This window comes from Carcharhinus amblyrhynchos, chromosome 5, assembly GCF_965287045.1.
Source record: "Carcharhinus amblyrhynchos chromosome 5, sCarAmb.v2.hapA, whole genome shotgun sequence".
Lineage (NCBI taxonomy): Eukaryota > Metazoa > Chordata > Chondrichthyes > Carcharhiniformes > Carcharhinidae > Carcharhinus > Carcharhinus amblyrhynchos.
In genome coordinates this window covers 127,678,235-127,691,608 of record NC_137328.1, presented here as the reverse complement: position 1 = coordinate 127,691,608, position 13,374 = coordinate 127,678,235, and the positions used below count along the sequence as shown (strand labels likewise).

At 45.7% G+C, this 13,374-nt stretch overlaps 1 protein-coding gene across 1 annotated transcript in view; it reads right to left on the bottom strand.

The window, feature by feature from the left end:
• The window catches only part of nup155 (nucleoporin 155), a 242,618-nt gene extending 235,743 nt beyond the window's left edge, over window positions 1–6,875 (bottom strand). The window contains exons 1-2 of the mRNA XM_080189562.1: window positions 6,744–6,875; window positions 6,050–6,146 (exon numbers count right to left, since the gene is read on the bottom strand). Of these exons, the coding sequence (XP_080045688.1) occupies window positions 6,050–6,146; window positions 6,744–6,861 (215 nt within the window). The 5' untranslated portion in view covers window positions 6,862–6,875. The remainder of the gene's footprint in view (window positions 1–6,049; window positions 6,147–6,743) is intronic.
• Between the last annotated feature and the right edge of the window lie 6,499 nt (window positions 6,876–13,374).

The window sequence follows — 13,374 nt, the reverse complement described above, 5'->3', positions numbered from 1 at the left end:
AAGTTTTGCTCTTTCCCGAGTTCTCATTACAGTAGAGGAGGTGATAGGCATATTAACATGTATGAAGGTGTATAAATCTCCTGGCCCTGACCAGGTATATCCAAGAACACTGCGTGAGGCTACAGAAGAGTGGCTGAGATAGCTGCATTATCATTAGCCATGGGTGAGCTATGAGACGACTGGTGCATAGCAAATGGTGTGCCCTTATTTAAGAAGGGTTGCAAAGAAAAACCTGTGAATTATAGACCGGTAAGCCTAACATCTGTCTTGGGTAAGTTACTAGAGAGAATTCTGAGATAAGATATACAGGCATTTGGAAAGACAGGGTTTGATTAGGAGAAGTCAGCACAGCTTTGTGCATGGGAGAACATGCCTTACAATTTTATTAGAGTTCTTTGAAGTAGTGACCAGGAAGGCTGATGAGGGCAGGGCGGTAGACGTAGTCTGTACGGACTTCAGTAAGGCCTTTTGTTAATTCATTCTTGGGACATGGGTGTTGCTGGCTGGCCGACATTTATTGCCCATCCCTAATTCCCCTTGAGAAGGTGGTGGTGAGCTGCCTTCTTGAATCGCTGCAATCCATGTTCTGTGGATTAACCCACAATGTTGTTCGGGAGGGAACTCCAGAATTTTGACCCAGCGACTGTGAAGGAACGGTAATATATTTCCAAGTCAGGATGGTGAGTGGCTTGGAGGGGAATTTGCAGGTGGTGGTGTTCCCATGTATCTGCTGCCGTTGTCCTTCTCGATAAAAGGTGCTGTCTAAAGATCTTTGGTGAATTGCTGCGGTGCATCTCGTAGATAGTACACACTGCTGCTACTGAGTGTCGGTGGTGGAGGGATTGAATGTTTCTAGATGTGGTGTCAATCAAGCAGGGCTGCTTTGTCCTGAATGGTGTCAAGCTTCTTGAGTTGTTGGAGCTGCACCCATCCAGGCAAGTGGGGGGTATTCCATCATACACCAGATTTGCACCTTGTAGATGGTGGGTAAACTTTAATAAAGTTCCAACTGGTAGGCTGCTCTGGAAGGTTAGATCACCTTAGCTCATTGCAGATAGATGGGTGACTGCTAGAAGTGTCAGGCAGTCAGTGCAGGAATCTCCTGTGGTCTTTCCCTTCTCTAACAAGTATACCATTTTGGGTACTGTTGTGAGGGTGGCCCATCAGGGGATAACAACAGCAGCCAGAGCAGTGGCACCACAGCTAGCTGTTGTTACGCAGGGAGGGACAAAAACCATTAGAGCAACAGTTACAGAAGACTTGATAGAGGTGCACATAGGCGCTTCTGTGGACGTGAAAGAGACTCCAGGATGGTGTGTTGCCTCCCTGGTGCCAGGGCCCAGGACCCAGGATTTCTAGGAACAGGCAGAAAGCATTCTAAAGGGAGAAGGCGAACACAGTAAAAAGTCTGACAACACCAGGTTGAATTCCAACCGACTTATTTGATAGTAAAGTCACTAGCTTTCGGGTTTGTCCCTTCGTCAGGTGAATGGAGAGTTCTGACGAAGGGACAAACCCGAAAGCTAGTGAGTTTACTATCAAATAAATCGGTTGGACTTAAACCTGGTGTTGTCAGACTTTTTAACTGTGTTTACCCCAGTCCAACGCTGGCATTGGTTGTGCATGGGGCTTTTTCTGAATGGAGGTCAGTCACCAGCGGAGTGCCTCAAGGATCTGTTCTGGGACCCTTGTTGTTTGTCATTTTCATAAATGACCTGGATGAGGAAGTGGAGGGATGGGTAAGTAAGTTCGCTGATGACACTAAGGTCGGTGGTGTTGTGGATGGTCTGGAAGGATGTCAAAAGTTGCAGCAGGACATAGATAGGATGCAGGACTGGGCAGAGAAGTGGCAGATGGACTTCAACGCGGATAAATGTGTAGTCGTCCATTTTGGCAGAACCAACGGGATGAACGAGTACACTATCAAGGGCAGAAGTCTGAGTAGTGTTGAAGAGCAGAAGGATCTAGGGGTCCGGGTCCACAGGACTCTTAAATCGGCCTCGCAGGTGGAGGAGGTGGTCAAGAAGGCGTATGGTGTACTGGCCTTCATTAATCGAGGGTTTGAGTTTAGGAGTCGGGAGGTAATGCTGCAACTTTATAAGACCCTTGTCAGGCCTCATTTAGAGTATTGTGCGCAGTTCTGGTCGCCTCACTATAGGAAAGACGTAGAAACTATTGAGAGGGTACAGAGGAGATTTACAAGGATGTTGCCTGGACTGGGAGGCATGCCTTATGAAGTTAGGTTGAGGGAGCTGGGACTCTTTTCCCTGGAGAGACGAAGGTTGAGAGGCGACCTGATAGAAGTTTACAAAATGTTGAGAGGAATAGATAGGGTGGATTCTCAGAGGCTATTTCCCCGGGTTGAAATGGTCACTACGAGAGGACACAGATTTAAGGTGCGGGGAGGCAAGTACAGAAGTGATGTTAGGGGTAAGTTTTTCACTCAGAGGGTGGTGAGTGAATGGAATCGGCTGCCGTCAGTGGTGGTGGAGGCGAACTCGCTGGGGTCTTTTAAAAGACTTCTGGATGAGTATATGGGGTTTAATGAGATTGAGGGTTATAGATAGGTCTGTAGGTTGGTAGGTGTTGATGTGATCGGCGCAACTCGTGGGCCGAAGGGCCTGTTTGTGCTGTAGTGTTCTATGTTCATATCCACATCAGAAGGCGAACAGCCAGAGGTCATGGTACATATTTGTATTAACGACATAGCTGGGAAGAGTCATGAGATCCTGCAGTAGCAGTTTAGGGAGTTCGGTCGAAAGTTAAAAAGCAGGACCTCCAGGGTTGTAACCTCAGGATTCCTCCCTGTGCCACATAAAAATAGGAAGATGGTGCAGCTCAACATGTGGCTAAAAGCTGGTGTAGAAGGGAAAGTTTCAGATATCTGGACCACTGGGGTCTCTTCCAGGACAGGTGGGATCTGTACCAGAAGGACAGGTTGCACCTAAGCTCAAAGGGCATAAATATTCTGGCCAGGAGATTTGCTATTGTCACACAGGAGGATTTAAACTAATTTGGCAGGGGACTGAGAACCAAAGCAAAGGTGAATTAACTAAAGGGGAACCAGAAAGTAGAGCCAGTAAGACTCAGAGGAAGAGCAGACAGGGTGGGGTTGCTGATCAAAGAGGGTCTTGTGGAGTGAAGTGTATTTGTTTCAATGCAAGAAATGTAATAGGTATAAGAACATAAGAAATAGGAGCAGGAGTAGGCCATCTAGCCCTTCGAGCCTGCCCCGCCATTCAATAAGATCATGGCTGATCTGAAGTGGATCAGTTCCACTTTCCCGCTTTCTCCCCATAACCCTTAATTCCCCTATCAGAAACCTATCTACCCATGACTTAAATATATTTAGCGAGGCAGCCTCCACCACTTCAACGGGCAGAGAATTCCAGAGATTCACCACCCTTTGAGTGAAGAAGTTCCTCCTCAACTCCAATCTAAACTGTCTCCCCCTTATCTTGAGGCTGTGTCCTCAAGATACAGATGAACTTAAGAGTTTGGGCTAGTACTTGGAACGATGACGTTGTTGCGATTACAGAGACTTGGTTAAGGGAAGGACAGGATTGGCAGCTTAATGTTCTGGGATATAGATGTTTCACGTGGGATAGAGGGGGATGTAAGGGTAGGGTAGGTGTGGGAAGATGCGGCGGCGCGGGCTCGTTGGGCCGAAGGGCCTGTTTCCCGTGCTGGGATGTTCTTTGTTCTAAAAGGGGTGGGAGAGTTGCACTACTAGTTAAGGAGAATATCACAGCTGTACTCTGGGAGGACACCTCGGAGAGCTCATACAAAAGGCAATATGGGCAGCGCCCAGGAACAGGAAAGGTGTAGTCACAATGTTAGGGATTGACTATAGACAGCTTAACAGCCAGCGGGAGACAGAGGAACAGATATGTAGGCAGATTTTGGCAAGGTGTAAAAACAACAGGGTTGTTATAATGGGAGATTTTAACTTCCCCTGTATTGACTGGGACTTATTTAGTCCTAGGGGTGTGGATGGGGCAGAGTTTGTAAGGAGCATCCAGGAGGGTTTCTTGAAACAATATGTAGATAGTCCAACTAGGGAAGGGCCATACTGGACCTGATACTGTGGAATGAGCCCAGTCAGGTGGTCAATGTTTCAGTAGGGGAGCAGTTCAGGAACAGTGACCACAATTCGGTAAGCTTTGAGGTACTAATGGATAGAGATAAGTATAGTCCTCAAGTTATGGTGCTAAATTGGGGGAAGGCTAATTACAATAATATTAGGCAGGAACTGAAGAATGTAGATTGGGGGCAGATGTTTGAGGGCAAATCAGCATCTGGCATGTGGGAGGTTTTCAAGTGTAAGTTGATAGGGACTGAAGACTGACACATTCCTGTAAGGATGAAGGATAAATATGGCAAGTTTTGGGAATCTTGAATAACAAGAGATATTGTGAGCCTAGTCAAAGAGAAAAATGAAGCATTTGTCAAGGCTAGGAAGCTGGGAACATAAGAAGCAAATGTGGAATACAAGGAAAGCAGAAAGAAGCATATGCAAGGAGTAAACAGGACTAAAAGGGATTACAAAAAATCATTGGCCAGCAGGATTAAGGAAAATTCCAAGGCTTTTTATATATATATATATAAAAAAGTAAATAAATAAATGCATATATATAAAATAAAATACATATATATATATATAAAGAGCAAAAGGGTAGGCAGGGAGAGAGTTGGCTCACTCAAGGATAGGGGAGGGGAACTACGTGTGAGCCAGAGGAAATGGGTGAGGTATTAAATGAGTACTTTGCTTCAGTATTCACCAAAGAAAAGGACTTGGTGAACGATGAGTCTGGGAAAGGGTGTGTGGATAGTTTGAGTCATGTTGAACTCAGAAGAAGCTGGTTTGGGGTTCTTGAGAAACATTAAGGTAGACAAATCCCCAGGGCCTGATGGGACGTACCCTGGAAAATTGAGAGGGGCAAGGGAGGAAATTGCCGGGGGCTTGAGACAAATCTTGGTATCCTCACTGGCTACAGGGGAGGTCCTAGAGGATTGGAGAATAGCCAATGCTGTTCCTTTGTTTAAGAAGGGTAGCGAGAATAATCCAGGTAATTACAGGCTGATGAGCCTTACATCAGTGGTAAGGAAATTATTGGAGAGGATTCTTTGAGACAGGATTTATTCCCACTTGGAAATAAGTGGACGTATTAGTGAGAAGCAATATGGTTTTGTGAAGGGGAGTATCTCACTAACTCCATCAAATTTTTCAAGGAAGTGACAATGATGATTGGTGAGGGTAGGGCAGTGGATGTTGTCTACATGGACTTCTGTAAGGCCTTTGACAAGGTCCCTCATGGCAGACTGGTGCAGAAGGTGAAGTCACATGGGATCAGAGGTGAGCTGGCAAGGATACAGAACTAGCTCAGTCATAGAAGGCAGAGGGTAGCAGTCAAAGGGTGCGTTTCTGAATGGAGGGCTGTGACAAGTGGCATGTCTCAGGGATCAGTGCTGGGACCTTTGTTGCTTGTAAAAAATATAAATTATTTGGAGGAAAATGCAACTGGTTAGATTCGTAAGTTTGCAGATTTCACAAAGATCGGTGGATTTGCAGAAAGCGATGAGGACCATCGGAGGATACAGCAGGATATCGATCGGTTAGAGATTTGGGTGGAGAGATGGCAGACAGAGTTTAATCTGGACAAATGTGAGGTAATGCATTTTGGAAAGTTTAATACAGATAGGAAATATACAGTAAATGGCAGAATCCTTAAGAGTATTGATAGGCAGAGGGATCTGTGTGTACAGATACACAGGTCACTGAATGTGGCAATACAGGTGGAGAAGGTAGTCAAGAAGGTATACAACATGCTTGATTTCATCAGCTGGGGCACTGAGTTGAAAAATTGACAAGTCATATTGCAGGTTTATTGAACCTTACTAAGGCTGCACTTGGAATATAGTGTTCAATTCTGGTCACCACGCTACCAAAAGGACGTGGAAGCTTTTATTCTATTCCTATTCAATTTGTACCTCACATAACGTCCTCCAGAAACCACACACAGCCAGTCCTGCTTAATGCTCAACTTACCCATCCTCATAATTCCACATGAAGATATCACTGTCAATGGTAAGCCAAGCTTTGCCAATCTCTGGGAAAACACCCATCATACAATTGCATTGCATGTCTGCACAGATTGTAAGGAACTAAGTAACTGAACTTGTAACCGAATCCCAAGACTGACCGAGCCTGTAACCCCAATAACGAAACCCCAGAGACCGACAACCCCCCACACCCGAGGCCAAACATCCAAAAGTGGGTGAGATGGATCGAGTTTGTATCTGTGAGAGAGAAGTTGAGTTTGTATGTGTGCAGGGTGCGCCAGGAGGGGCAGGGTCCGTGCGGGCGCATCAGTGGGGGTGGGGGACCGAGTTTGTGCGAGAGAAAGATCGAGTTTGTGCGAGAGAAAGATCGAGTTTGTGCGAGAGAAAGATCGAGTTTGTGCGAGAGAAAGATCGAGTTTGTGCGAGAGAAAGATCGAGTTTGTGCGAGAGAAAGATCGAGTTTGTGCGAGAGAAAGATCGAGTTTGTGCGAGAGACTGAGTCTGAGTGTGCTTTTATAAATACTCCCTGGTTTGTCAGTAGAATTGTGACTGGAGTGAAATAACGTATCCTAATGCTAAAGAAAGAAACTGTTGGGGCCTAATCTGGTTTCACATGGACACTGGAGTTTCTGATCTTGTACCCCAATAGCTCTTTGAGCTGCAATTACACCAAAGGATACGCCCAAATTGTTCCACCAGTTCTGGAGGCAGTGGGACTCGTCGGATTGGGCTGATCTCTGGAAGGTTGGGTAGAGATACCAGGCCAGGCCCCTGCAGAGGATAATCCATGTCTGTCATTCCAGAAAGGGATGGACTGTCTGTAATTGGAGAAAAAGAAGTCAGGAAACCCATCCAGTATGTGAGACCACTCAGACCTCCCTCACGTAGTCTTCATTTTAGCAACTCAATGACTTGTTCTTGACCAACATTTTCTGAAAAATGTCTGTCTTTTGTCTTCAGAGGGTCAGTCTTCTGAAATAGGATACAAGTCGCTGAAGTTGAATAGCATCAAGTGTGAACCTTGCAACATCATCATCTTGTCTTTACGCAAAGATGCCATGAGATCAAAGAAATTCGGCCATTCAGCCCTTAAAAGATAAATGCCATTCAATAAGATTGTGGCTGACCTCATCTCTAACTTCCTGCCTGCCCCACATTATCACTCGACTCAGAGTAGGCCATCTAGCCCTTCGAGCCTGACGCGCCATTCAATAAGATCATGGCTGATCTGAAATGGATCAGTTCCATTTTCCCGCTTTCTCCCCATAACCCTTAATTCCCTTGTCTATCAGAAATCTATCTACCCGTGACTGGAATATATTCAACGAGGTAGCCTCCACCACTTCAATGGGCAGAGAATTCCAGAGACTCACCACCCTTTGACTGAAGAAGTTCCTCCTCAACTCCGTTCTAAACCGCCCTCCCCTTATTTTGAGGCTGGGCCCTCTAGTTGTTTTCCTTTCGAAGTGGAAAGAATCTCTCTACCTCTACCCTATCCAGCCCTTTCATTATCTTGTAAGTCTCTATAAGATTCCCCCCTCAGCCTTCTAAACTCCAACGAGTACAGGCCCAGTCTATTCAATCTCTCCTCAGAAGCTAACCCCATCATCTCCAGTATCAGCCTGGTGAATCTTGACTGTCCTCCCTCCAATGCCAATATATCCTTTTGCAAATAAGGGGACCAAAACTGCACACAGAACTCCAGCTGCGGCCTCACCAGTGCCCTGTACATTTGCAGCAAGACCTCCCTGCTTTTATATTCTATCCCCCTCACTATAAAGGCCAACATTCCCTTCGCCTTCTTGATCGCCTGCTGCACCGGCAGATTGGGTTTTTGCGATTCATGCACAAGGACCCCCAGGTCCCTCTGCACAGTAGCATGCTGCAACTTTTCACCCTTTAAATGATTTCCCTCCTCCTATTATTTCGACCAAAGTGGATAACCTCACATTTGCTAACGTTATACTCCATCTGCCAGGTCGTTGCCCACTCACTCAGCCTATCCAGATCTCTCTGCAGACTTTCCACACCCTCCACGCAATTCACTTTCCCACTCATCTTCGTGCCATCAGCAAATTTTGTTACCCCACACTCAGGCCCCTCCTCCAGATGGTCTGTGTAAATGGTAAACAGTTGAGGCCCCAGCCCCGATCCCTGCGGCACTCCACTAGTCACCAACTGCCAACCAGAAAAGCACCCATTGATTCCAACTCTCTGCTTCCTGTTGGATAACCAATCCTCAATCCACGCTAACACTTTACCCCCAACTCCATGCACCCTAACCTTCTGCAGCAACCTTTTGTGAGGCACCTTATCGAACACCTTCTGGAAATCTAAAAACACCACACCCACCAATTCCCCTCTGTCTACCGCACTAGTCACATCTTCATAAAAATCCAGGAAATTCGTTAAACACGACTTCCTCTTCACAAATCCATGCTGCGTCTGTTTGATCAAACCGTTCTTTTCTAGGTGTCCTGCTATTTCTTCTTTGATGGTGGATTCTAGCATTTTTCCAACTACGGACATTAACCTAACCAGCCCGTAGTTCCCTGCCTTTTGTCTGCTACCTTTTTTAAACAGCGGTGTAACATTAGCTGTTTTCCAATCCACCGGCACTTCCCCGGAGTCCAGCGAATTTTGATAAATAATAACTAAGGCACCCGCTATTACTTCTGCCATTTCTTTTAGAACCCTGGGATGCATTCCATCCGGTCCCAGGGACTTGTCTACCTTCAGTCCCGTTAGTCTATCCAGCACTACCTCTCTAGTAACAGTAATTGTATTAAGGACCTCAACTCCGACCAACCCTCTATCTTTAATATTCGGTAGGCCATTTGTGTCCTCCTCCGTGAAGACCGACACAAAAAACTTATTCAAACTCTCAGCCATTTCCTCGTTACCCACTGTTAAATTCCTCCCTTGCATTCATGATCAAACATTTGTTCAGTGCATCTTTAAATTAATTTAATCACCCAGCCTCCAGTGCTCTTGGAGGTAAAGCATTGCTAAACTTTCATCTAAGAATCCACAAGTATCGAAACCTGCGTGCTTGCTTTCACTGATGTTGTATGAGGACACCCAGGTCCCTTTGTATGTCAATATTTAGCATTTATCACCAATTAAATAATATTCTGACATTCTATTTTGCCAACCGTAGTGGATAACTTCACATTGGTCCATTTTTTAAAAAAATTTAATTTATCGTCACATGTATTAACATAGTCAAAAATATTGATTCTTGAGCTTTATACTAACAAAGCATACCGTTCATAGAGAATAGAATAGAACCATAGAAAACTACAACTCAGAAACAGGCCTATTGGCCCTTCTTGTCTGTGCCGAACCATTTTTTTGCTGAGAGCCACTGACCTGCACTTGAACCATATCCCTCCACACCCCTCTCATCCACGTACCTGTTCAAGTTTTTCTTAAATGTTAAAAGTGAATCCACATTTACCACTTTATCCGCAGCTCATTCCACACCCCCCCTAATATTCCCTTTAAACTTTTCTCCTTTCACCCTTAACCCATGTCCTCTTTTTTTTTCTCCCCTAGCCTCAGTGGAAAAAGCCTGCTTGCATTCACTCTATCTATACCCACCAAAATCTGATACACCTCTACCAAATCTCCCCTCATTCTTCTACGCTCCAGGGAATAAAGTCCTAACCTATTCAATCTCTCTCTGTAACTCAGCTTCTCAAGTCCCAGCAACATCCTTGCGAACCTTCTCTGCACTCTTTCAACCTTATTTACATCCTTCCTGTAACTAGGTGACCAAAACTATAAACAATACTCTAAATTCGGCCTCACCAATGCCTTATATAACCTTACCATAACACTCCAACTTTTATACTCGATGCTCCGATTTATAAAGGCCAATGTACCAAAAGCACTCTTTACGACCCTATCGACTTGTGACGTCACTTTTAGGGAATTCTGTACCCGTATTCCCAGATCCCTCTGTTCAACTGCACTCTTCAGAGTCCTACCGTTTACCCTGTATGTTCTACTTTGGTTTGTCCTTCCAAAGTGCAATACTTCACATTTGTGTGCGTTAAACTCCATCTGCCATTTTTCAGCCCATTTTTCTAGTTGGTCCAAATCTCTCTGCAAGCTTTGAAAACCTTCCTCACTGTCCACTACACCTCCAATCTTTGTATCATTAGCAAATTTGCTGATCCAATTTACCACATTATCATCCAGATCATTGATATAGATGACAAACAACAATGGACTCAACACTGATCCCTGCAGCACACCACTAGTCACAGGCCTCCACTCAGAGAAGCAATCCTCCACAACTACTCTCTGGCTTCTTCCATTGAGCCAGTGTCTAATCCAATTTACTAACTTCCCATGTATACCTAGTGACTGAACCTTCCTAACTAACCTCCCATGAGGGATCTTGTCAAAGGCCTTGCTGAAATCCAGGTAGATAACATCCCCCTCCTTGTTTTCATCCACTTTCCTGGTAACCTCCTTGAAAAACTCTCAGATTGGTCAAACATGACCTACCACGCACAAAGCCATGTTGACTCTCCCTAATAAGTCCCCATCTATCCAAATATTTGTAGATCCTATCCCTTATCACACCTTCCAATAACTTGCCAACCACCGACGTCAAACTTACTGGCCTGTAATTTTCCAGATTTCTTTTGGAACCTTTTTTAAACAACGGAACAACATGAGCCACCCTCCAATCATCCGGCACCTCCCTCGTGAATATTGACATTTTAAATATGTCTGCCAGGGCCCCTGCAAGTTCAACACTAGCCTCCCTCAAGGTCCGTGGGAATACCCTGTCCAGTCCTGGAAATTTATCCACTCTGATTTGCCTCAAGACAGCCAGCACCTCCTCCTCTTTAATCTGTAATCTCTTTAATCTGTTTGCCCTATTTCCGTAGACTCCATGCCCGTTTCCTCAGTAAATACGGATGCAAAAAACCCATTTGGTATCTCCCCCATTTCTTTTGGTTCCATACACAAGGAGAGAGTGCAGAATGTAATGTACAGTCATAGCTTGGGTGTAGAGGAAGATCAATTTAATGTGAGCTAAGTCCATTCAAAAGTCTGACAGCAGCAGGGAAGAAGTTGTTCTCGAGTCGGTCGGCACGTAACCTCAGACTTTAGTATCATTTTCCTGAAGGAAGAAGTTGGAAGAAAGAGTGTCCGGGGTGTGTGGGGTCCTCAATTATGCTGTCTTCTTTGCCGAGGCAGTGGGAAGTGTAGATAGAGTCAATGGATGGGAGGCTGGTTTGCGTGATGCATTGGGCAACATTCACGGCCATTTGTAGTTCCTTGCGGTCTTGGGCAGAGCAGGAGCCATACCAAGCTTTGAAATAACCAGAAAATTCCTTTCAATGGTGCATCTGTGAAAGTTGGTGAGAGTCCAAGCTGACATGCCAAATTTCCTTAGCCATCTGAAAAAGTAGAGGCGTCGGTGAGCTTGAGTCCTGGAGAGATGTAGTAGTAACAGAGTTGTTGTGATGGGAGACTTTAATTTCCCAAACGTCGACTGGGATATTCCAGGGGTAACGGGTTTGGATGGGGAGGAGTTTGTTAGGTATGGTCAGGAGGGTTTCCTGACACAGTACATGGATAAGCCTACCGGAGGAGAGGCTGTACTTGATCTGGTGCTGGCTAATGAACCAGGACAGGTGTCAGATCTCTCGGTGGGAGAGCATCTTGGGGATGGAGATCATAATTCTATCTCCTTCACGATTGCATTGGAAAGAGATAGGATCAGGCAGGTTAGGAAGGTGTTTATCTGGAATAAGGGGAAATATGAAGACATCAGGCAGGAAATTAGACGAGTAAACTGGAAGGAGGTGTTCTTGGGGCAAAGTACTGAAGGAAGGTGGCGGATTTTCAAGGAATGTTTGTCTGGAGCTCTGCACAACAACGTTCCGATAAGACAGGGAGGTTTTGGTAGGTCACCAGAACCGTGGTGCACGAACGTTGTGATGAACCTAATCAGAAATAAAAGAAAGGCATACAAAAGGTTCAGAGAGCTAGGAGACGTTAAGGATCTAGAGGAGTATAAGGGTCGTAGGAAGGAGCTTAAAAAGGGAATTAGGAGAGCCAGAAGGGGTCATGAGAAGGCCTTGGTGGGTAAGATTAAGGAGAACCCCAAGGCGTTCTACAAATACGTGAAGAGTAAAAGGATGAGAAGAGAAGGGATAGGACCTATAAAAGGTGAAGGGGGAAAGGTCTGTGTGGAACCAGAAGAAATGGCAGAGGTGCTTAATGAGTACTTTGCCTCAGTATTCACGGTGGAAGCTGATCTGGGAGATTTTGCTACGGATTTGCAGCAGATGGAAAAGATTGAGTTTGTGGATATTAAGGTGGAGGATGTGTCAGAACTTTTGAATTCTATCAAGATAGATAAGTCGCCGGGACCAGATGGGATATACCCCAGGATACTGTGGGAGGCGAGGGAAGTGATTGCAGAGCCCCTGGCGATGATCTTTGCGTCGTCAATGGAGACGGGAGAGGTTCCGGAAGATTGGAGGATTGCGGATGTAGTTCCTATTTTCAAGAAAGGGAACAGAGATAGCCCGGGAAATTACCGACCGGTGAGTCTGACCTCAGTGGTCGGTAAGCTGATGGAGAGGCTTCTGAGGGACAAGATTTACGAGCATTTGGAGAGGTTTGACATGATCAGGAATAGTCAGCATGGATTTGTCAAGGGCAGGTCGTGCCTTACCAGCCTAGTTGAGTTCTTCGATAATGTGACTGAACACATTGACGAAGGAAGTGCCGTGGACGTGGTATACATGGACTTCAGCAAGACGTTTGATAAGGTCCCCCATGCAAGACTTCTTGAGAAGGTGAGAGGGCATGGGATCCAAGGGCCTTTGGCCTTGTGGATCCAGAACTGGCTTGCCTGCAGAAGGCAGAGAGTGGTTGTGGATGGGTCTTTTTCGGCATGGAGGTCAGTCACCAGTGGAGTGCCCCAGGGATCTGTTCTAGGACCCTTGCTGTTTGTCATTTTCATAAATGACCTGGATGAGGAAGTGGAGGGATGGGTAAGTAAGTTCGCTGATGACACTAAGGTCGGTGGTGTTGTGGATGGTCTGGAAGGATGTCAAAAGTTGCAGCAGGACATAGATAGGATGCAGGACTGGGCGGAGAAGTGGCAGATGGACTTCAACGCGGATAAATGCGTAGTCGTCCATTTTGGCAGAACCAACGGGATGAACGAGTACACTATCAAGGGCAGGGTTCTTAGTAGTGTTGAAGAGCAGAAGGATCTTGGGGTCCGGGTCCACAGGACTCTTAAATCGGCCTCGCAGGTGGAAGAGGTGG